We start from the raw sequence: 23,551 nt of genomic DNA, 5'->3' as shown, positions 1-23,551 counted from the left end.
TAAAAAAAAAAATATGCCGGTCCCAGGAATCGAACTTGGGTTTCATCGGCCACAACGATGTGTACTGACCACTATACTAGACCGGCAGATCTTAGAGTATTTATTTACAATTACCATTTACACGTCATTTGCATCGTGACTAATGTAACGGCCGTAACATTCCGAGTAGTCGGAGCGGTCCGATGTAAGGATTACTCTATCAGGATTTTTAATCTCTCATTCTCCGGCGAACGGAGTCGCCATTACAGCCATTATCGATTATCAACATATATCAATTTACATGTATTCCATGCCAAGTAATCAAACAGGGCTTAAACATCTGATAGCCCATCCAACATCAGCTTCTCCAGAAATCAATTAGCCATTCGAATCCCACCAGGCTTAGTAATTTTATGGTTCTTAGTGCATTTGAAAAGTCCTGGAAAACGAGTCTTAATTGGCTCAGCCATGCGACGTATTGTTATTCATTAGGACATTGTTTAACTTAATTCACTCATTCGTAAGTTCCGCTATTTTATAAGCGTAAGGGATCGCCTTCCCAAAACATCATACTATACGGTGCGATCGGATCGCCGCCGATGCTGCGCCCTTCCGTATAATTAAGTCACTCGGTCTTTGAAAAAATTATACCTTCGTTTGAATCGTTTTACATAAACAATGTCTAGTAAACAAACAAAGGCAGTGATATCTATTGTATCATACATGTAGAAGAAGTACGATGTAGCGATAGTCCGTTTAAAGATTCATTGTATTAAACCTCTCGGGATTCTAAATCTCAACAAACCTGTCAAAGTAAATATACAGAAGGCTTTTTCTGCGCCTTTTTCCAAACACCGGTCCAACAACACATTAGCTTGATTAAACTAATAGCATTATAGACTTGATATGTAGACTTACAGAAGCATACCAAACGTAGATACTGCAATATGTTTTTGATTAAAAAATCGGTTTTATCAAGCTGAAACATGAGTAACTGAGGGATTTAAATACGAGGAGTATTTTATTAGAACTATAAGAATAAACAATTTAATACAGTACGATTATGGATTGCCGGGCTATAGAAAGGTACGTCATGTCATTTGCAAAAAATTATATATAAATGCGTTACTCCTCTTCGTATATGGGATGTTCACCTAATTGTTATTTAGACAATGCGTTTTTAGCTTATGTATGCAGCAGTGGCTGTGACAAATCGAGATGTCGAAATTTTAAATTTTTGACATATATATTTTTTAATATCCCGATTTATTAGCTTGTCCATTACAAGTATGGCAAATGAACTAAAAAGCTAAACCAAATAAACCATCAGGTCTAATCACATATAATTATGAACAGTCAACCTATGATGAACTACTATTCCGAAATATATCCATCGGGCACGAGTTTTTCCCAAACACCTTCAAATATGGGACAATATTACGAACAAAGCAAGCTCCCTTCTATATATGTTCCTTATCAGAACCAGCCATCGGTAGTATCAAATGGTGGTGATTATTACTATTCTAACCAACAAGTCATGGGGCAGCAAATGCACCAACAGCCAATACTGCAACAGTACTCACAGCCCCAGATACAGACACATAATCCAGCTAATTCACAACAGGTACAACAGATGCAACGGATGATATCCCCCATGTACTACCAACCTTCGGTGATGTCATCACAAAATATGCTTCATCCATATCAATATGGTCATGTTCCAATGGTGAACACGTCTCATTCACCACAACAAACCAGGGGATGTCCTGTAAGTCCGCTTTCGACTAACAGCAATGATATGATTCCACATAACTCGCCGCTAAGGCTGGATTCGAAATTGGACGATAAGCAGAATTTACCTATTGACTACTCATCATTAGTCAGCTACACAATATCGCCTTCCTTAAAAAGAAGAAGAAAATCAAAACAAAGGATTGTTGATGTGAATCAATCCTACCCATGTAACCAATGCTCTAAGGTGTTCCAGAAACCATATAATTTAAAATCTCATATGAAAACACACTCGAACGAAAAGCCTTTCAAGTGCTCGGTGTGCGATAAAACGTTTGCTAGATCGCACGATAAGAAGCGTCATGAATTATTGCATGCTGGAGAAAAGAATTTCAAATGTGAAGGCTTTCTTAAAGATGGAACTACCAAATGGGGTTGTGGCAAGAAATTTGCCCGTTCAGATGCATTATCTAGACATTTTAGAACTGAAACAGGTTGGCTTTGCATTAAGCCTCTAATGGACGAAGCAAATGAGTCGGAAAATAATCCTACCCATTCTACACATGAACAGCACCAAGATGACACTTTCATGGATAACGCAACTTTTATTAAGAAGTTTATCCAACCTAAATAACTTTGCTTGAGTTTATTAAGGTGCATTTTACTTCTTGTTTTCAGGTCTTTTTGTTTTAAGGTATGGGTTTTGTTTTCTTTGCATATTATAGAGGCGTTTTTATTGAATATATTGCATTAATTCATAGAGATCGAGCATTTATCTGCTGTAGTGTATTAACTTGTAGAACTGACTTTTCATCTTAAAGGATCGATTTACTCAACCTATATATTTATCTTCCTCAACAATTCAGTATTGTTGGATCTTGTAAGTGGTGATTAAATGAGTGCCATGGCGGTTATATCATACGGAATATTGTTTCTTTTCTAGTATCGTAGTCTGTCTTTTCGTCCTTTCTCTTATTTTCCCGTCTTGTTAGTTCAAGTCTGAAGATAAAAATCATGATCTCTCAAAATTCATATTAGTCTACGATTCTGCAAACTGTATTACTTAAATACTTCCTTACAATAATCGATGAACATTATCCATCATAATACCCTTGAGGAAAACCTAAGTAGTCAGGACTTGAGATAATCATAATTATTTACTTTTACAAATTCTCTGCATCGATAGTATATTTATAAACGGCATGCATTGTATTACATGTGAATGTAACTCATATCATACTGAAAATGCAATATAATAATATGTAAATATATAACAAAGAAATGATCAGACTTGTTGGGTTAATCATCCAAGCTTTTAGCAATGAACTTATAATGATGCGTGGAACAAAAGTGTGGGGATACTCGGAGATAGAATCGCTCGTATATAAGTAACTGATTTTTCCATTAAATAACCGAGTATCATCTATTAAGCAACATGACATACACATATGAATATGAAGAAGACCTTCCTAGGTTACCAGTTCCACTGTTGACTAATACAACGACTCAATTATTGAATGCATTGAAACCATTATTGAGCCAGGATGAGTACAAGGAATTACTTCAGGAATCCAGTGAATTTCTCGGTCATGAAGTAATTAATTTAATTCAACGTCACTTAGTGGCTGCTTCTATAAATCCTGAAAATACATGCTACTTGAACAGCGTGAATAATGGAACTAGCCCGGGTATTTATGGCGAAATAAGAGGTGATATTCTTCCTCGAAACCCGTACTTGATTCTTGAAGAAGACCCATATGCGAAGACGGTCAATCCTCCTAATCAAAGTCAACGGGCAGCCAATTTGATCAATTCATCTTTGAAATTTATAACTAGTCTTCGGAATGATACCTTGCAGCCAGATAGGACACCAAAAAATGGAAATCCGTTATCGATGAACTGTTACAACATATTATTTGGTACTACAAGAGTTCCCCACACGGAAGATGAGAATACGTATCAGAGTGCAACTATAAAGAAGTTTAAAGATATTAATGATTCGAGGCACATTGTTATTATATGTAATAACCAGTACTATTGTTTAGAAGTTTTGACTAAATACAAGGAGGAAGACTACAAGCAATCCAGGACTAAACATAAAATTTGGTTCAGTGATTATGAATTATCGATAATGTTACAAGAAATTATTGATAATGCTAATAGTATTGATAGAGTTGAATCTATAAACAATTCTGTTGGATCTTTAACTACCCAATCATTTTCTATTTGGAAGATGAGCAGGAACGAATTAAATAAATCTAATAAAGAAAACTTAGAAAAGATTGATAATGCCTTGTTTATAGTTGTATTGGATCCTAATATGCCAGTTTCGGACCAAGAAAAGACTTCGGTGATAGCTCATGGTACTTCAGAGTTATTGAAAGGAACCAACATGCAAGTGGGTTCATGTACCTCGAGATGGTATGATAAGTTACAATTAGTAGTGACTAAAAATTCAGTTGCTGGTGTAGTTTGGGAATCGTCATCAACAGACGGGACTGCTATTTTGAGATTCATTAGTGATATCTATGCTGACTCTATCTTGAAATTAGCCAAAAACATCAACGGAGCGGAGTATACATTATTTGATGAGAACGTTGGATTCGTATCTGCAGATGGATCTATCAAGAAACCAGAATCTCAAAGAATAGTGATTACTAGGACCCCGGAGCTTTTGAATTTGATAAGACTATCAGAAACAAGGTTAGCAGACTTAATACATCAGCACGAATACAAGACATTGACTCTTAAATTGAACACATTTTTGTTAAACAAATTCGAGCTTAGCATAGACTCAGTTTTGCAAATTGCATTCCAAATTGCAAACTATGCTTTGTATGGAAGTATGGCAAATACTTTAGAGCCTATTACTACCAGAAAATTCAGAGATTCGAGGACGGAATTAATTCCAGTTCAAAACGATCTAATTTCAAGATTGGTCAAGTTATATATTACAAACTCTAACTCTTCATTGAAGTGGGACTTATTCAGAGAATGTTGTAACATGCACACTAAGCAATACCGTAGTGCTATGAATGGTAAAGGTTTTGAAAGACATTTTAATGCACTCGTATCTGTTTTGCGGAGACCTCATGCAGTAGCGACTTTGAATAAAATGAATGCTAATGTTCCTGATTTAGCACCAATTCCAGATATACTGAAAATCAAGGACCTTCAGATTCCTTTACTATCAAACCCAACAATTGAGAAGCTTTCATCCCCTGAATTATTGATTTCTAATTGTGGTAATCCAGCATTACATATGTTTGGCATTCCACCTGCAGCCGACCAAGGTTTTGGAATTGGCTATGTTATTCATGGTGATAAAATCCTTATAACGGTTAGCTCAAAGTTTAGACAAACCGAAAGATTCTTGAATACGTTTAAGGGAGTCATGAAGGAATTTTTATCGATTATAAAGCAAAATTCCAATTTTTTGATCAATATAACCGATTCAGAATCTAGGAAGCAGGAACTTCAAAGACTTAGGATTGAACATGAACTCAAACATATTAATAAGTCTCTTCCTCTGACCAAACATCCTATTGCGTTGACAGTGGAGAAAACTTCTATTCCAATAGAAAATGTCAGCATTCAAGGAAATGGGGATAATGCGCAAGCTCGTTCTAGTAGATCTAGTTCCTTGTCTGATGAATACAAAGAAGATTATGATATTTTAGGGGGATATGGCTATTTTAATTTTGGTGATTTAGATATGAGGTCTGATGAATTATCAAAAGAGGAATCATTCTTGAACAGTACACCTCCAAGTTTATCGAGCTTAAATTCAAGACAGCATTCGTCAACAAACCTACACAAGACTGCAATGATACATAGTAACCCTAGTGATATCAAGCAAAAGTTTAATTTATCTGCTGAAATCAGAGATAGGTTACTGTTGCAAGAAGATAATTCATCAACAGCTTCTACAGCAGGTAGCACGGAGAGTGGCTCATCTGAAACTGCAACAGAAATATCGAGCAAACCAAAGAATTTAATAGGAAGAGAATTGAAAATTTCTGACGTTTCTTAGTTAATTATATAAATTACATACATTTATAATAACATATTATTTATATGGTTCCGTATTGGTTGCAATGGTTGCAAGCTTTGCGTGTGTGGTTCAATATCATTAACCGAATCTTCTAAATAAATTTATAAGCAAAATGTATTCTACACGATTTATATCCTTTGATTAAAGAAAGGCATAATGAAAATTCCGATTTCAGGTATAAGTGCTTTGAATAAAAGCATATTGCAGATTAAAGGACCAGATGCTACAAAATTTTTGAATGGTTTGTCGACATCGAGATTTCTTCCAAATATAGTCAAGAAGAAGCAACACACTATAAATGAAGCTGAAAATAGGCATGCTAAATTATCAGAAATAATAAACATTAATGATAACTGGGGGTTGATGCATGAGGATATATATGATCCAGACAACAATATATTTGTAAGAAGGGACGGATTGAATTCTATGTTTTTATCATCAAAAGGAAGAGTAGTAACAGATTGCTTCCTTTACTCTCAACCATTTCATAACTTAAATGGGACTTTTGATAGTCAGATAGCCGAACCTAATTATTTAGTTGAAATTGACTCATCATTTGCTTCTCAATTACAAATGCTATTAAAGTTGCATAAACTCAGTGCCAAAGTTAGCATCAACCCACTTAAATCGATGCATTCATATTATTACTACAATGATACGGCCGAATTTGACGAATACTTAGATTTTATTCAGCAAGAATTTTTGCAGTCCATGGATCCAGTAAATGCATTAAACGACGCTAATTCATTCATTAAAAGTGAAAGTTTGTTCAATTCGAAATTCGCCGGAAATATCTTAGGCTTTTCAATAGATAATAGAATTCCAAACTTTGGGATTAAAGTGTTAATGGATAAGGAGATAGGTGATAGTGACAATCAAATATCCCCAGAAAACCTATTCTCACCATCTTTTAAAGACAATTTTGTTGTACCCGATATACTTAATCCAGAAACCATAAGTAGAAGACGGTTTTTAAATGGTTTATTTGAAGCTCAAGATAGCCCAAAAGGAAGTTCTTTATTACCTTTTGAAATGAATCTTGATTTTGTCAATGGCTTATCATTGGAGAAAGGATGTTATGTTGGTCAGGAACTTACCATTAGAACCTACAATAACGGCATTATTCGTAAGAGAATCGTACCAGCCCAATTCTTTCAAATAAACGATGATAATTTATCTGCAATCGATAAAAATGAGCATTTGACTTTAGATCCAAGCGATCCTGTTATTAAGGAATTGCAAGGTTTGCATTCATCCACTATATCAAAATTAGAGATAACTCCATTAATTGAAAAGAAAGCGCCAAACACGCCAGAACAGCCTGAACAACAATCCTCGTCTCCTTTTGGTAGCTCTAAGCCAGTACGTAGAAGGGCAGCATCGAGTGGAAAACTACTCTCTTTACAGGACAATTTGGGTTTTGTCTTGGCAAATTTATCAGACATTGAAAATATTAGCTTATACAAGATTGAATTACCTTGTATTGAAGGCGGTGTAAAGCATGTGGGATTAAAAGTATATAAACCAGAATGGTGGCCAATAGATTAATCTACATAAATCTGTATATATAAAAATAAAATCTGTATGAATTCTAATAAACATAATTAATAGGATAGGTTTTGCAAGCAAAAACAAGAAAATATAAATTGGGGCGTGTGGCGTAGTTGGTAGCGCGTCTGCCTTGCAAGCAGAAGGTCACTGGTTCGATTCCTGTCTCGTCCAATTTTTTTTTTCTAAAACCCTGCAATCGCGTTACTAAAGTTGATGCTCATCAAATAGAATTGGTATTATACATACATATATATGTATAACAAGAGGGATTTATGAAAATTGAAGAACATCCCATAATACGAAAAGAAGTCTTTCAAGATCTAGTTAAGTTTCTTACAGCTATAGATACTAATTTAAATTTGCATTATTCAAATCATACAATTGACCCAAGTTTGAACAAAATACTTGATTCGGCTGCTCGATTAACAGGAAGAAGGATTACCAATAAAGATCTATTATGTATACTTCAAGTATATCCAAATGCATACGCTATCAAACATAATAATAAGGTCAATGATCATAGTGAGTATTTACTCACATTGCCTGAAAATATACCAGTGAATACTTTCAATCAATGCATACCTTTAAGAAAAGAAGAGTTATTGAATAACATTAATACATGGATAAGCAGAAACAGAAATTCTTCGGAAATCACGCATCCTCCAATAGGGCAGATTATTAGGAAGCAAAAGCAAGCTTCACCATCTAGGATACATAAGCCACAATCAAATTCCTCGTCTCCTACAAAGATTTCGAAATCAGCTTTAATGAATGGCTTGAAGAATGATTCTTCCAAGTTTGTTTTCAGGTCAAAGGATGAAAATTCTGAGAAAGAAAAGAATAATGGACTTTCCTTGCTCGAAAGAATAAGACTTAAGGAAAAACTAAAGAATGAACAAAAGATGAAAGATACGCCTGAAATGAAGTACCATACATACATTCAGAGTAAATTAGTACCAATCTATGATATTATTTTCCACATTCATCGAAGTCAGGATAAACAACAATACAAAAGTTACCCTCTTTCTAAACTTGTTAGTATAATTGAAGATAGTCTTGATTACCCCACCAGTCAAGACGAAATTAAGGATACAGTATATTTATTAGAGAAGAAACTAGGAACGGAAAAGATAGAAATATTATCAAGGGGTGGCGTCACTGCGATTAAGGTTATAAAATTAGATAGAAATAAAGATATGATGGCCCTAAAATAGAAGAACGATTTATTATTACAAGCTTATATAACACTGTAATTTAAAAATAAAAAATCTATACGTTAATTACAACTAATCTCTGACTGCAATGTCAGCAGCATGGTGATTCATAAAGAAGTGCTTCAAGGTTAACTCAATAGACCATGTAACCCCCAAATCCAACAAGATACATGTTGTTAATTTCACTTTGAATAATGAATCCATTTTAACGAATTTCATAGCTTCGTTTAATTCTGGGAAGAATTCAGTTGAACCGGCAATAGCTAAAGCAGCGACACCTAATAAACCATAATACATTCCCTTGTTATCCTTGATACTTTCTCTAAATGGCAATCCTTGGTAATTGACAGCAAAGGTAGAAACTTGCTGCGCTAATTGTAACAAAAACATACCGGTATTCAATAAGGATGGTGAGAATTCCTTTTCCAAATCAACTTGAGGCTCTCTAGGTTCTAAAATGTAAATTTCCCTGGTAATATAAATCAAAGTAATAATGTGAACTGCAAACTGACCTAAAATAGATCCCATAATGTACGTGTTGAAGATACCGTTTTGAGGTCTTTCCTTCGAAAGCTTTTCAATTGGCTTACCACGAGAAATGGACAAGAAACAAACAGAAAGCAAAATACCTGAAACAGTGGCTTGTCCATCACCGAACTTAATCCCTGCCAAATATAAAACTGACAACGAGTAGGCCGAAATCAAACAGTTCAAAGCCAAAATCTTATACATTTGAATAGTCGAGACCAATGCACAACGACCTTGACGAATAATATGTGTCACAGTAGAAACGTTTGCCAACTTCGAAGTAAATGGTGCAGCAACTGACGCGTCACCTAACTTCAATGTTGGAACTTCATCTCCAGTTTCAGCTTCATTCATAGCACTCATGACTGTATCTGCAAATACATCATTTGTTGCTTTCGATTGCGAGCCAGTTCCGCCTGTCGAGTTAGCAGCCTCGACAGCCTTTTTCATATCATCAGTAATTTCAATACCTTTCTTTTCCATAGCTTCCAAATATTTTGGATTAAGAGGTCCCGGTGGATATAAATGAGCAATTAACGGAGGAACAGGTGGTGCAGGTTTGCCCCAGCTAACGAGTAACTTAACCTGTTTTTCATAAACCTTTTGAGTGGCTTCAATTCTTCTGTTCTCAGCCATCTTTTTCAAACCAGCTTCAGTACCATTTAACAAGGCAACACCAATATGAGCTTGTTTCAAAGCACCAACATCATTTGTACCATCACCACACATCAAAGTGCTATAACCAGCTTCTTTGTAAGAAGTTAAGATAAATTCTTTCTGCGCTGGTGAAACTCTGGCGTAAATCCAGGTATGTTTCAATAATTCCAAGATTTGGTCATGTTCTGATAAGTGACCTAAAGCATAACCAGTAACACAAATATCATATTTCTCAAATAACTTACTATCAATTTTATTAGCACTGTCAAATGGAATTATAACAGTTTCATTAATATTTCTCCAGACTAAATTTTCACTTTTCACATTATGATGCTCTTCAGGTTCATCTAAAATCAATACATCCTTTTCAGTAATTTGAACTTCCTTTGCAACGTGGCAAGCAGTTAATGGATTATCACCTGTAATCATAATACAACGATGGGATGATTCATTCAACATTTTAATTGTTTCGACGGCATCATCTTTCAAAGGACAATGGAAAACAATAAAACCAGCGAAATGTAACTTGGATTCAACATCTTTTCTATCAACTTTAAGTACCTTGACACTTTGATCTAAGTATTTATAACCTAAGGCTAAAACACGCGAACCTGATCTTGTAAACGACTTGTAAATTTCTTCATAATTTTCTGGCGCATCGATCAACATATGGCGAATAGTTTCTGGTGCACCTTTAGCAGATACTAATAATTGATTCTGTAAAGTGTTCACAGAGGATATCGATGAAGATCTCTTCAAAGCTGAAGAGAATTGGAAACGACGCATAATTTTAATTTTTTCGACCTTGCCATTTTCCTTTGTTCTTTCAACTGAGTCCTTAGCACCAACAGTCCAGTGTGCTGCTTTTAAAGTAGCTTGTTCCATTGGATCACCAACAACATCACCATCATCTAACTTCACAAGAGCATGAGCAGACCCTAAAACCCAAGAAGTGGCTTCAGGAGCTTCAGAACAGCTATACAAATGATGAATATCATTTGGGTGGAAGCCTGCTAACCCTTCAAATACTAAATCTTCAGCTGTTAAAGTACCGGTCTTATCAAAACAGCAAACATCAATTCTACCTGCTAAAGGAATCCTAAATGGTTCAGTACAATAAATATAATACTTTTGTAAAGCACTTAAAGAGGCATTAACGGCCATGGTCAATTCCATTGGCAACTCAGGTGGTACAACAGAAGTGATGACAATGATACAGTCCAAAATTAATTTCGATTGAATACGACCCATTTTAGTACCTTCAACCCAAACATACCACGAAGCAGCAATGGCGAATACTAACAAGAATAAAATAAAGAAGAATGCTTCTTTATTTCCAACAGAGACTCTTTCACTAGAGAAAATCATCATACGCACCAATGAACCTTGAGACGTTTCAAACCCAGTCTTAGCCACAATAGCCAAAGCACCACTATCTGGAGCTAAGGGAACAATAGGGCTTTCAGGCTTAGTAACTTGCAATGCCATGGTACCACCATGTAATAAGGAGTTCTTGTCAAACCCTTCAACATTCAAGGCTTCATCCGATGGTCTTAATTTAATAGATTCTTTCAATAATGGCGTAGATTCACCAGACAACATAGCTTCATTGACGATACAAGAACCATCAACCAAAAGCAAATCACAAGGAATAGCACTTTCCTCACTAGTTCTAGTGATGGAAACCAAGTCACCAGGTAACAATTCGGTTGTTTGTAATTGCTTCCATTTCAAGTCTCTGTAGGCATAAATTGAGTAAGGTTTAATACCCATACTCTGAAATTCGGACATTGTGGTTCTTCTTTGGAAAACTGTAGTCATTTCGAAAGAAACCAACATAAACAAACTGAATAACGAATAATACCATTGCTCATCCATACACCATAAGGCAACACAGAAGATCTGGAAGACAAAAAATGGGGCAACTGCATGTTCCTTGAACAACTCCAAGAAGGTTGGAATTGGAATATCAAACTTGTTTTCGCCAAAGTTTCTTTGAACTTTTTCTAAATCTCCCTTCAAACCCTTCGAAGTTTGAAAAACCGTCAATTTTGGAGATTGATCAAAAACGAATTCAGGTGGTGAAAAATGATCTAATTCTGGATGGTACAAATGACGTCTCTTTTGATACAAGAAACTGACTTGTTTTTCACCATCATGGAATTGTTCCCTAAGTATTTCGCAAATTTCACCAACTCCACTGTTTGGAGCTGGAACAATCTTAATATGCGTAGCTTCGCTAATTGTTTTCACAGGCAGATAGTTGAATTTGCCATTAACATCAATATTCCAGTGAGGCATCAACCAGAATAACATATTCAACGAGCAAATAGCAATTAAGTATACAAACGTCCACTCAGATCCCCCAATATACTTGTCGTAGTGTTGAGTATAAACTTGTAAAAAGATTGGATATATGATGGCAAAAGGCCAAACATATGGCCTAGAGATCATCGGTCTAGGTACCAATAAATCGGCCGATTGAACAGCCGGATTACTTACCAATTCAGACATGATCTAACTGTCTATTATCAACTCAAAGTATCCAACGAAATAAATTAAATGGAAAATATTGGAATCAAAAAGTATATTTTTCTGGACGTAATAAAAGACACGAGCGCGGACGATTCCAATTTCCTTAACTATGGGATGAATTTTTCACATAGATTTGCAACTATGGGACTACATTTATTGACTATTATTTATATTTACTACTCTATATCATTCAATATATATAACAATTTGTATGTTGATGTATTCTGGTTTCATCAATTTATGTTTTTTGTTACTACTATATTGCCCTCTTAAATTGAGACATAATTGTACCTAATGCTGGCGAATAGTACAGATAACTCAACTAGAGTATTACTTGGTATGACTGACAGATAGGATCAACTAGATCCACTTATAAAACCAAATATCTTATCTGATTTGCAATTACCTAGGTAATATGTATCTTGTATATAGGAAGTCATCTGTTGTTGCGTAATATAAAGTATGTAGATTATAATTGAGCCATACATACATATATAGATATATGTATGAATCAGTCCTTAATTAAAGGTATTTTCATTGAAGAGGAGTAAATAGTTTACATGAAATGTCGTTTCAACAAATTCCAGTTATTGATTTAGAATTGGCATTCGACCCTAAAACCAAGCCAGAATTCTTGGAAAATTTAAGACATGCATTGATTGAGGTGGGATTTCTCCACCTTATTAACTACGAAACGGTAGGGCCAACGAGAAAAGACCTTGAGCAAATAAAGGAGCAAGCAGAAAGATTCTTCGAACTTCCAGAAGAAGTGAAATTGGGATGTGAAATGATTCACTCGCCTCATTTCTTGGGGTATACAAGATTGGCCAACGAGGTTACAGCATCACATACAGATTGGAGGGAACAAATTGATTTAGGTACTGAGCTTCCTGCTCCTGGTCCAGACGAACCTATATACCGAAATATCGAGGGTCCTAATTTGTGGCCGGATGCAAAATATGCCCCAGATTTTAAGCCAGTTGTGCTCATTCATATAGAAAAGATGACGAGGTTGGGAACCATATTTAGAAAATTGGTCTGTGAGGCTATAGGATTGGATTCAACAAGTCTAGATGGCTATTTCAAGCCAAATCAGCAATGCAAAATGAAGATCATTGCATATCCTGATAGCGGTCAATTATCAAACGAATCATCGAAAGCACTCGACGACAAACCTTCTACAGGACAGGGATGTGGTCCACACAGAGACTCGGACCTTTTGACATATATTTATCAGCCTACCACCCATTCTGAATCGTTACAGGTGCAAAATTTTCAGGGAAAATGGGTCACCGTTGATAATATACCAAATGCTTTGGTCGTTAATGCTGGTCAGACTTTGGAAGCTATCACACAAGGAGTCTGCAAGGCTACTATTCATAGAGTATTGATTCCTAAGGCTGGATCTGGGACAAGAATTTCAATCCCATTTTTCCAAACAATTGACCTCGACTCCCATAAATCAGTGGCCAAAGGAATTTCTAAAGAAGTGCTACACATGAAGGACGAAAGAGACGAGAAAATACTGAACTGGGCCGTTGACGTTGGATTTCAATTTAGTCCTGAGGTAGGAAAATTCCCAGTGGGTCATGCAGTTTTTAAAAATAGAATAAAATCCCATCAGGATGTCTCTGCAAAGTGGTATCCTAGCATCTTGAAAGAGGTCCTTGCTGAGTACAAGACTTAGTTAGGGTTATATTTTCTATATACTTCAGATCTTAAGTATAGTCAGCCTAATAAATAATATGCAGTATGTATGATACCTTTCAAAAAAAATCGATGTGAACCTGAACTGCTCTCTTGTTTTATGCCACAACTAAATGAATGAACGCTGCGTCTGATACCTCGTCTAATAGGGAGAATCATTTGAAGAAGGGTTCTAATGTGTCTCCATATGAAGCATTAATAGCTGGATCAATTTCAGGTGCTATAGCTAGGTATGTTTATTAAAGCATCATATAACCGCTAGATGGATACTAACAAGAGATACAGAGGAATAATTGCACCATTGGACACAGTAAAAATAAGGCTACAACTTCAAATCCAAGGATATAGTACGTACAAAGGAGCAAGCAAAACTTTTATTAGTATTTGTAAAAATGAAGGTGTCAAGGCATTGTGGAAGGGAAATGTCCCTGCAGAAATATTGTACATATTGTATGGAGCTATACAATTTACTTCTTATTCAGCTTTGAGTAAAGCATTGTCCGAGTTTGAAAAGAATAATAGTAAACTTTTCACTATAAGTAACTCTACGCATTCATTAATCGCTGGATCTGGCTCTGGACTAGCAAGCACATTCTTCACTTATCCGTTTGATCTATTGAGAACAAGACTCGCTGCCAATTCAGAAGCCCATTTCTTGTCCATGCTGTCCACCATGAAACTGATTTACGAAATGCACGGTTTTCGAGGGTTTTGTAAAGGCTTAACCCCAGGTTTACTTTCTGTAGCATCGTCCACTGGCCTTATGTTCTGGTCATATGAACTAGCTCGTGAATTCACAAATAATTATAAGGACGTTATCCCATTTTTAGAAGGTTTCTGTGGTTTTGTTGCTGGTGCCACAGCAAAGGGACTAACCTTTCCACTCGATACGTTAAGGAAAAGAATCCAAATGTTATCAAAAACTTGTGATATAGATCAGAACTCGATTAAGGCAATTGGTTTATGTAAAACAATACTAAAGAATGAAGGGATTTTTGGGTTTTATAAGGGTTTTGGCATCAGTATTTTGAAAAGTGCTCCTACTAGTGCAATTTCACTTTTCACTTATGAATATTCGCTTAGTGCTATTAAAGAACTTACAAGTAATAAGAAAAAACTATAATAATATTGATAGGAATTTATAGATTTATGATCTAATGTTATATTTTAAAAAGGTATTCATCATCTTCGTTATATTCCACTTCTTCGTCTTCTCCCTCGTCTTCTCCCTCGTCGTCTCCTTCCTGGTCATATGCATCATAGCTTCTGACGTTGATAAAGTCAAAAGCATCTTCTATTTCATTGATATTAGTAATTAAATCTTCTTCATTAGCATCACTACCATAATATCGAGCCAACAGATCGGGCAGTATATATTCTTTATCATCATCTGAGCCATTTTCAGTCTCGTCGTTATTTTCGTTAATTCGTTCAATTTCACTTGTATTTGGCATTGTATCGTCATCCTGATTTGTTCCTGATTCTATCAAAGATAAATCCTTTGATTGGGAGTATAAAGACTGAGAATTTTCTAAAATATTATGCATCCTTGATTGACGTTTTGATAGAGACGTAGAAGATGTATAATCTGCTTGATAGGATGAATTTTGAAGAATCGGGTTGGCGGCAGTATTGCTTGCTTCTAACTGTTGCCTAATATACAACGGCAAATTTTCCCCAACCAATGAAAGTCTTCTTACTGTCTTCACTTCAGAAGACTTATAATGGTCTTTATTTTTTACTTGTTTGGCTTGAAAATTTTGAGTACCAACCATTAGATTTTCAGACTTACCTCTTAAAGTATCGTCGAGCTGAACAACTAGGGGGCTCATAGGAGACGAAGCAGCATCACTTACATTTCTAGTAATTTTCAGCTTAATTTTACGCAGAAAGTCTTGGAACCGATTACGATTCGAGACGGCTGCTTTTTTTTGACTTACTTTAGTATTTATATCTGTTTTAGTTGTAACATTGATGTTTGTTGTGGTTGTTGATGCTGGTTTACTCAAATTTTGTTTTTTCTTGGCCAACTGTGGTATTTGAGTGGACATTTCGTTTGAAATCATAGGAATTGTATGCATGAGGTCTAAGGACATCCTTCTTTGAGTACTAGTTAGTTTAGGTAGATCTATTTTGGGGAAATGTAATGATTGCCGATTATCGGTAGATACCTCTTGCAACAGAGGTACCACTTCTACAATATTCTCTTCTACTATTTGATCATCCACTTGATCTAATTGTCCCTCCTCTGAAGCTATAATGCCGTCAGCTCGTTCATTCAGGCCATTTTCATCATGCACTTTAAACTCTTGCAAATTTAAACTTTCAACTAATTGGCATACCTCCCTATAAACGACGTTATCTTTATTTCTCCACTCTTCTATGATTGTATTAATTCCATCATCATTTACCTTTATCGAGTATTGTTCTTCGTATATCTCATCCACTTTCATTTGTATGAATTGTTGATTTCTTATATTAAGGTAGGTAGTTAAATAAGGCCAGTCTACCTTTTCAAAAAATTTATCCACATCGCTTGTTTCACTAGCAATAGATTTAACGTAGTTCTCTAATTTCAATTGCTTATCGCTATTCCAACCCACCTATTAGGTTAGTATTTAATATTAATATAATTTAAACTCATTTACATTTCTTATTCAAAACATACGTCTTCTGGTTTTTCAAAATCATTCTTCTCATTGTTTATCTTGAGTACTACTACCGACAGCATTGAATATGTGAACCCATCAAAATAAATAATATAGGCTCTCAAAATTCGGTAATGATTGAATACACCCATTTTTAATTTTTTTATCTGCTCACGATCAAAGATAAACTTATCAGATGTTTTTACGACAAGTCAATCAAAGTTAACTAATGAAATATATAGACCACATTCTACAATGCTGAAATGAAACTGAATGATCATACCGATTGTTCCATACACAAATTACCCAAGTCTGTGCTTAACTTCTTACAATCGCAAATCACTATAAGCTCTTTCGAAGCAGCAATAAGAGAGTTATTACAAAATAGTTTAGATGCTGATGCCAATCAAGTGAAAATGAAGCTAGATCTTCGATCATTGAGCATATGTATTGAAGACAATGGATGTGGAATGCGTTATGAGGAATTGGATAAAGTTGGTAAAAGGTATTTTACTTCGAAAATTGATCTGCTAGAAGAATTGAAGTATAATAAAACATTTGGCTTCAGGGGTGAAGCTCTACATTCTATTGGTAATATTTCCCATCTATCTATAATATCAAAACATGAATCGAATTCACAAGCCTTCAAATTGAAGGAAGTAAAGGGAAATCTACTTCCAAATGTTTATAAATTTGAAGAGGAATCTTATAACTACCTTGAGGATCATTTCAAGTTTGGTTCCTTTCTGCAAAGTGGAACTATTATAACAGCCACAAATGTTTTTGCAAATATACCGGTTAGAAGAAATCAGATATTTAAGCTACCGGAACATAAATTAATCGAAAATATTAAATTAGTGATACTCCAATCATTAATGGGTAGAGCTAATGCTAAAGTGATACTCATGAAGCTTGATGTACCATCCAATACTTTTCAGAAAATAATCTCAGTCGAAAGAAATCTTGAATCTGATTTACAAGCTCGTTATGCAACAATTTTTACGTCAATATATGGTCAGTCTCTTTTATCAGAGTATGAAATTTTAGAAGCCAATTATCAAAACTATAGATTAGATGGTATTATCGGTTTATATCCATCCCAGTCCAAAGAGTTTCAATACATTTTTATTAATAAGAGACCACTATTAATTTCTAATGAAGATTCTAAACATCTAAACAAAATATTCATTGGTACTAATTTTGGAGGAGTCCTAAAGTCTGCTAAATCCAACAAGAATGTATCTCCTAAAGTTTCTCCTAGAAAACAATATACTAGCAAATCATTTTCACGTTTTCCAGTATTTATTGTAAACATTCAATGTCCTGTTATAGTTGAAGATCTTTTTCAAGACCCATCTAAAGGCATTTATTATTCGGATCATTTGAAACTTATACTAAGTATGGTTCGTAATGTATTCTCGAGTTTTCTAAAGTCCCAAGGTTACGAATACATTACAAAAGATTTGTCAGCTTCCCCAAGCCCAAGTCCAAGTCCCAAGCGTCAAAAAAAAGACAAATATCCTTTGAAGCAGAATGCTTCTTTGATAACGACCCTTAACTCAAGCTCTGCAAGAAACTTTTTGAAACCTATCGTATATACTCATGATATTGCTACACCAAAGCCTTTTACTGACAATATATTACGCACAAATATTCAGAACCCTTCAATAAATGATTCTCAACGCATGTTCAACACTGAGAATAAGTCAAATCAAAGCATGATACATTCTGAAGTTGAAAATCATGATCTTCAAGAAACAAACATTAATAAGGGTGATCTCATAAATGGCAACTATCGGATAATAAGACAACTTGATAGAAAATTTATGTTACTTGTAATGCCATCAACTGATAAGGCAAGTCACACCAAGTTCCCAACGCTTATAGCAGTTGATCAGCATGCATGTGATGAGAGAATAAGAGTTGAATCATTATTGAAAGAATTTATTTTGATGTTGCTCAACAAATCTTTGGATATTGAGTTAGATAAGCCGTTTATATTTTCTGTTTCTAACAGGGAAACTACTTTATTTAAATCGTATCTGTTGAACTTTGAATCTTTAGGCATCAAGTATGTCATCAATAAAGAGTATGAGCTCTTCATTACCCACCTACCACACATTTTGATTGAAAAGGTTGGCACTGACGCAGATTTTTTAAAATCATGTCTACTTCAACACCTATTTGATTTGGAATATAATAAGAAAAAAGTGGATATTTCAAATTTAACACCGGAAAACTGGTTTCAGAACATTGTTCAAATGCCACAAGTAATCATAGACTCTATAAATTCAAAAGCATGCAGATCTGCGATAATGTTTGGTGATAAATTGACTATTGAAGAAATGCTGTACTTAATTAAATCATTAAGTACTTGTCATCAACCTTTTCAATGTGCGCACGGAAGACCTTCAATGGTCCCATTGGCTAACATAAGCTAATATAATATACTGGACTTAAACATGGAGGACATTAACATAGTTATTTGGAGCCAAAATGGAAACACGTGACTTGTGTATAGAAAATTCAAATCATCAATAAAGAATACATAGACAGAATAATGTAACATATAGATTTACAATAGGTTAATTAATATGACTGTTGAGCATTTCAGTACACCGGTGCCACAAAAAGTCTATTCGGCTGATTATTTGTATACTGCAAATGATACTACAACTGATATGGAACAGTTTTCTACACCACTACAGAAATTATCCAATAATTCATTGAATGATGTAAGACTTCCTAATAAAGGTCGTGAAGTGCTGCCTGAAAGATACTATAACATACGAGAAGATAATAGGGAAAATAAATTGGCTGATTCGTCAAATGAAGGAAATATTGTGAATCCGGTAAATAATAACAATGCATCTCTAACTCCATTGAGTGACGTTGCATTTCAATTGTATCAAACCAAATTAACGATAGATAGTCATAAGGGACACCCACATCATACAAATACATTCAAACAACAGCGAGCCATTGGTTCTGGTAAAGAGCCCATATATTATAGGCCTCCGTCTTCAAGCGAAGGCGCACAATATGGCATTAAAAGTTTTCTACCACCTAATTTCGAAAAGGGAAGTATAAGAGATAGGACTACAAACAAAGTACCAATAGCCGCTAATACACCTGAAATTTATCAAAAAGATTCGATTTTTGTAAAGGATGATGATGAGATAGATGAGATTGAAGATGCGAATAGTAATCCAACAGGTGATTGGTTTAACCCTGTAGTCAAAGAAGCATTAAGAAGACAGCCTCGGAGGGAAGTAGAAATAAAGATAATAGGAACCAACTTATTATATTTATTGGCCTTTAAGTTATCTGTCGCAGTCGGAAACTACTTCTTAACCTTATATGAGTATAAAAGAATGCCATTTCAAAGTGTTGGGGGCTATTATCCGCCTATAAGGCATGATCACACCCATCCAGGAACAGTTGGCTTTTATACTATATTAGCCATTCGTGTTATTTATGGTATATTCCTTTTCAATTGTATATTATCATTCTACAGATTAACAAAAGGCCAAGACCAATGTTTAGATTTACCACTCAACAACAAGCAACGTGAATTGCTTGGCTTAAGGGTAGACCAAACGTCAAATGAAGATATAAATGAAAAGGAAGGCGCTGAAGAAGATGCTCAGTTAACAATGAAACAAAGGAGGTTCCAATCGCAGCATAATGGTAACTATATCCTACCAAAGTATACTAAGTCCAATATCTATTCAGTGCATCAGGTCAAACCTACTATGAGAGTCAATGAAAAGTTCCATGATCCTACCGATTTGACTCTTTCGGACAAACTGATCCAAACCAGACTAATTCATACTCCGTCTTACAAGTTGAAGCATCGCGATACCCACAAAGATCTCGAAACTAGTTTTCATAAAAAATACAATATTGAATTTAATTATTCGGATGATGAAGATAGTTGATAACTAAATCACATAGCTAATTGCAACTTATCAAAATCTATTTCTAAATTATCATCTAATATTTTAGTAACGACTATATCTTTAACATATATTTGTATATTCCTGCACCACCTGCCATAATGCCAAATAAACCGCTTGACTTGAAGAATTACCGTCAAAATGTATTTAGGAGATGATCAGTTTGTATTATAAACTAAATTAATGCATACATACACTTATATAGATATTAAGTCAAAGATATATAATATAAACAATATTGATTCGCCTCTATATGTATACGACCGTTTCAATATATGATAGATCGATGTGTGCAATTATATTTAGTACTATTATGTAATTAGCCGTAAGCGAAAACAGTTATCATATGTAAGAAGAGAGATGCTCGGAATTTTGCGGGGTCGTCTTGAAAGACATGAAGTATAAATGAAACCCAACAAGACTATATCCTTTTACTCCCCAAGCAAAACATTTGAATAAGTATTAGCTGTACTTCAGAAATTGATATTATAAGATGTCTTCTAAGATAGAGAATTTTGAAGAGGCGTTTCGGGTCATAAAAATTGATGAAAATAACTACGTGGGTGCACATCCGTTGAGACTACCCATGAGTATTGCCAGAGGTGTTTATGGAGGACATATATGTGCACAGGCATTGTTAGTGGGAATGGAATCTGCGCCTGGTTATATCCCTGATTCATTTCATCTATACTTCATTGGGGCAGGGAATCACAAAAAACCTATGTCCTATAAAGTAACAAAAGTACTTGAGGGAGATGCATATGCCAGCCGGTTGATCGAAGTAATCCAGGATGGCCAGATCAAATCCAACTGCATGGTTACTTTACGAAAGAAGGGAATTTTAGCAAAAAAGTCTAGTAGAGACGAAAATCTCGGCAGCCCGTATGAAATCCCCAGGGTCCACACAAAAATTGATGATCCTAGCAAACTACATAAAGTTCACCACACAGACTACATCAAAAACGCTTATTCAGATGAATTTTTAGATCACAATTTAGTGCCCCAGGAGAAGGACCAGGCTCCAGCGGACCGTTGGATTACAGTTTACAGCGCAATTGACCAACAAAAACTGTTTAAAAATCCGCTTTATAATTATGTTGGTATCGCAGACTTATCAGACTCCGCTCTTCTAACTACTCTTGCAAGAGTATTGCATTTCCCATGGAACCCCACTGAAAATTATTCCCCCGACGAATTTGATAGTGAAAGAGACGCCCGTATCCTACTCAAACTGTCCTTCAATATTCTACATGTGTTTCACTACAATGCTATGTCTTTAGACCACCATATCTACTTTCATACCGACGATTATGAAAATGCATTCGATATATGTCAAGATTGGTTGACCTTTACTTACCAAGTAAAACGCTTGTCTAATCACCGCTCGTTAGTGAGGGGTCATTTGTTCAACAAAGAAGGTTCGTGTGTTGCAACTGTGGTTCAAGAAGGTTTGGCATACCTTTTCTCGGATGTAGCTAATCACCTTTAGCCTATGGCCTACTTCAAATAGCTATGGTTCCGGTTGGGTTTTCCGGTCACGTGTCATAACATCTCATCGGTTCAGTCTTCCACAATATTTCTTCCTCGGTTAGTGAAAAAAATACTCAGGCAGTGTTGCAGCATTCCAGGCGATAAGCATTATGTTGAAAATAATATAAAGATACTGACAGAACTCATTGATTTAAATACCGGTATTTATTCTTGAATCAAAAATTTTATTTTTGCAGTATTTAATTTCAGTAGATAAAGTTACAAATATGTCTGATGCCCTGATTGATAATTCTATTACTGTCCAGCAGTCAAGACTCGAAAAAGCATTTGAATTACGTAAATTAACGGATACCAAATATGAAGGTGTTAAACCGTTATCCAAGCCATCGTTGAACTCCCGTGGTGTATATGGAGGAAACCTATGTGGACAGGCCTTGCTTGTTGCGATGGAAACTTGTGAACCTGGGTTTACACCACATTCGCTCCATTCGTACTTCATAAAAGCGGGAGATGATACTATACCATGTCAATACGAGGTAGAAAAATTGAATGATGGAAAAAACTTTGCAAACAGACTCATCAGAGTATCTCAGAAGGGACAAATGAGGTATATTGTGATGATTTCGCTTACCAAGAGGAATTCGCAAGCGAATGCTGCTAGAGAGTATGCCAAAGATCCTAAGAAACAATCACCATTTGAATTCCAGGCCCCGGTTGCCCCTAATTTCTACAAATACAAGCATGAAGATTTACAAACTAGCCATATCGATCATACCAAAACATTACAGCACAAAATTCCTCCTGATTTTGTGGATCACAAATTGAATCCCGATGAGTCCAAAACATCTGCGGCTAAAAGGGACCTATCGTTCTGGATTAGAATCGATGATGCTTCTAAAGACCCTAAGTACAAGTACGCGGGTTTTGGTATCGTTTCAGACTCTCTCTACTTGACTTCATTGTCGAGAGTATTGCATTTACCTATTCCAGGTAGTGGAATCGGTAGCAGTGGTGGTAAAGGGGATCATTTCTTCTCGGTTTCCTTAGACCACTCAATTTACTTCCACGACGATTCATTTGACCCATCGAAATGGGTTTTCTTCAATTTCTCGGCCCCAAGATTCAGTAATAACAGGGTTTTATTACAAGGTGGTTACTACGACGAAAATGGTAAATTATTTGCAAGCATTGTCCAAGAAGGTTTGGTGTTTTTCCACAGTGGCTCGGAACTAAAGGCTAAGCTATAGATATCTATTTAATCTCTAATATTAATATATAAAACTGATAGACTTAATTACGTAGTTAATATCTACCCCACTCCAAACGTAAACCGAGCTTAGCGCATTGTATATAGTAGCTGACCATTCGCCCAACGGCTATTTGAATCAGTTGTTTTATCCACGGTATATATCCGCCTGTATGAGGAGCAACGTTGGGGAAAAAGAAATTTTGAGATTTATCCTCGGCCCATCGCTATCTACAAGGTCCGCGATGTGA

At 35.5% G+C, this 23,551-nt stretch overlaps 12 protein-coding genes across 12 annotated transcripts; 10 read left to right on the top strand and 2 right to left on the bottom strand.

The window, feature by feature from the left end:
* Window positions 1–1,327: 1,327 nt before the first annotated feature.
* On the top strand, window positions 1,328–2,344 carry CRZ2 (Crz2p; the record flags this gene model as incomplete). Its single annotated transcript, XM_015611935.1, has 1 exon — window positions 1,328–2,344. The coding sequence occupies one exon, from the start codon at window positions 1,328–1,330 to the stop codon at window positions 2,342–2,344; it is 1,017 nt and encodes a 338-aa protein (XP_015467267.1).
* Window positions 2,345–3,145: 801 nt separating this feature from the next.
* CTN3 (carnitine O-acetyltransferase) lies at window positions 3,146–5,743 on the top strand (the record flags this gene model as incomplete). Its single annotated transcript, XM_015611934.1, has 1 exon — window positions 3,146–5,743. One exon carries the CDS (start codon window positions 3,146–3,148, stop codon window positions 5,741–5,743), a length of 2,598 nt encoding a protein of 865 aa, XP_015467266.1.
* Window positions 5,744–5,920: 177 nt separating this feature from the next.
* AC631_03104 (uncharacterized protein) lies at window positions 5,921–7,312 on the top strand (the record flags this gene model as incomplete). Its single annotated transcript, XM_015611933.1, has 1 exon — window positions 5,921–7,312. One exon carries the CDS (start codon window positions 5,921–5,923, stop codon window positions 7,310–7,312), a length of 1,392 nt encoding a protein of 463 aa, XP_015467265.1.
* Window positions 7,313–7,587: 275 nt separating this feature from the next.
* AC631_03103 (uncharacterized protein) lies at window positions 7,588–8,529 on the top strand (the record flags this gene model as incomplete). The annotated part of the gene is made up of 1 exon (XM_015611932.1): window positions 7,588–8,529. One exon carries the CDS (start codon window positions 7,588–7,590, stop codon window positions 8,527–8,529), a length of 942 nt encoding a protein of 313 aa, XP_015467264.1.
* Window positions 8,530–8,601: 72 nt separating this feature from the next.
* Window positions 8,602–12,228, bottom strand: SPF1 (ion-transporting P-type ATPase; the record flags this gene model as incomplete). The annotated part of the gene is made up of 1 exon (XM_015611931.1): window positions 8,602–12,228. The coding sequence occupies one exon, from the start codon at window positions 12,226–12,228 to the stop codon at window positions 8,602–8,604; it is 3,627 nt and encodes a 1,208-aa protein (XP_015467263.1).
* Window positions 12,229–12,814: 586 nt separating this feature from the next.
* Window positions 12,815–13,936, top strand: AC631_03101 (uncharacterized protein; the record flags this gene model as incomplete). The annotated part of the gene is made up of 1 exon (XM_015611930.1): window positions 12,815–13,936. The coding sequence occupies one exon, from the start codon at window positions 12,815–12,817 to the stop codon at window positions 13,934–13,936; it is 1,122 nt and encodes a 373-aa protein (XP_015467262.1).
* Window positions 13,937–14,218: 282 nt separating this feature from the next.
* On the top strand, window positions 14,219–15,079 carry AC631_03100 (thiamine transporter; the record flags this gene model as incomplete). The annotated part of the gene is made up of 1 exon (XM_015611929.1): window positions 14,219–15,079. One exon carries the CDS (start codon window positions 14,219–14,221, stop codon window positions 15,077–15,079), a length of 861 nt encoding a protein of 286 aa, XP_015467261.1.
* Window positions 15,080–15,116: 37 nt separating this feature from the next.
* Window positions 15,117–16,409, bottom strand: AC631_03099 (uncharacterized protein; the record flags this gene model as incomplete). The annotated part of the gene is made up of 1 exon (XM_015611928.1): window positions 15,117–16,409. One exon carries the CDS (start codon window positions 16,407–16,409, stop codon window positions 15,117–15,119), a length of 1,293 nt encoding a protein of 430 aa, XP_015467260.1.
* A 458-nt stretch (window positions 16,410–16,867) lies between these two features.
* On the top strand, window positions 16,868–19,045 carry MLH3 (mismatch repair protein; the record flags this gene model as incomplete). Its single annotated transcript, XM_015611927.1, has 1 exon — window positions 16,868–19,045. The coding sequence occupies one exon, from the start codon at window positions 16,868–16,870 to the stop codon at window positions 19,043–19,045; it is 2,178 nt and encodes a 725-aa protein (XP_015467259.1).
* Window positions 19,046–19,198: 153 nt separating this feature from the next.
* On the top strand, window positions 19,199–20,545 carry AC631_03097 (uncharacterized protein; the record flags this gene model as incomplete). Its single annotated transcript, XM_015611926.1, has 1 exon — window positions 19,199–20,545. The coding sequence occupies one exon, from the start codon at window positions 19,199–19,201 to the stop codon at window positions 20,543–20,545; it is 1,347 nt and encodes a 448-aa protein (XP_015467258.1).
* Window positions 20,546–21,056: 511 nt separating this feature from the next.
* On the top strand, window positions 21,057–22,052 carry AC631_03096 (uncharacterized protein; the record flags this gene model as incomplete). Its single annotated transcript, XM_015611925.1, has 1 exon — window positions 21,057–22,052. One exon carries the CDS (start codon window positions 21,057–21,059, stop codon window positions 22,050–22,052), a length of 996 nt encoding a protein of 331 aa, XP_015467257.1.
* A 268-nt stretch (window positions 22,053–22,320) lies between these two features.
* Window positions 22,321–23,301, top strand: AC631_03095 (uncharacterized protein; the record flags this gene model as incomplete). Its single annotated transcript, XM_015611924.1, has 1 exon — window positions 22,321–23,301. The coding sequence occupies one exon, from the start codon at window positions 22,321–22,323 to the stop codon at window positions 23,299–23,301; it is 981 nt and encodes a 326-aa protein (XP_015467256.1).
* Between the last annotated feature and the right edge of the window lie 250 nt (window positions 23,302–23,551).

The sequence above is a fragment of the Debaryomyces fabryi genome, assembly GCF_001447935.2.
Source record: "Debaryomyces fabryi strain CBS 789 chromosome Unknown contig00062, whole genome shotgun sequence".
In the NCBI taxonomy this organism is placed as follows: Eukaryota; Fungi; Ascomycota; class Pichiomycetes; order Serinales; family Debaryomycetaceae; genus Debaryomyces; species Debaryomyces fabryi.
Note: the sequence above shows the minus strand (reverse complement) of the source record. Positions and strands in the feature narration are given on the sequence as shown.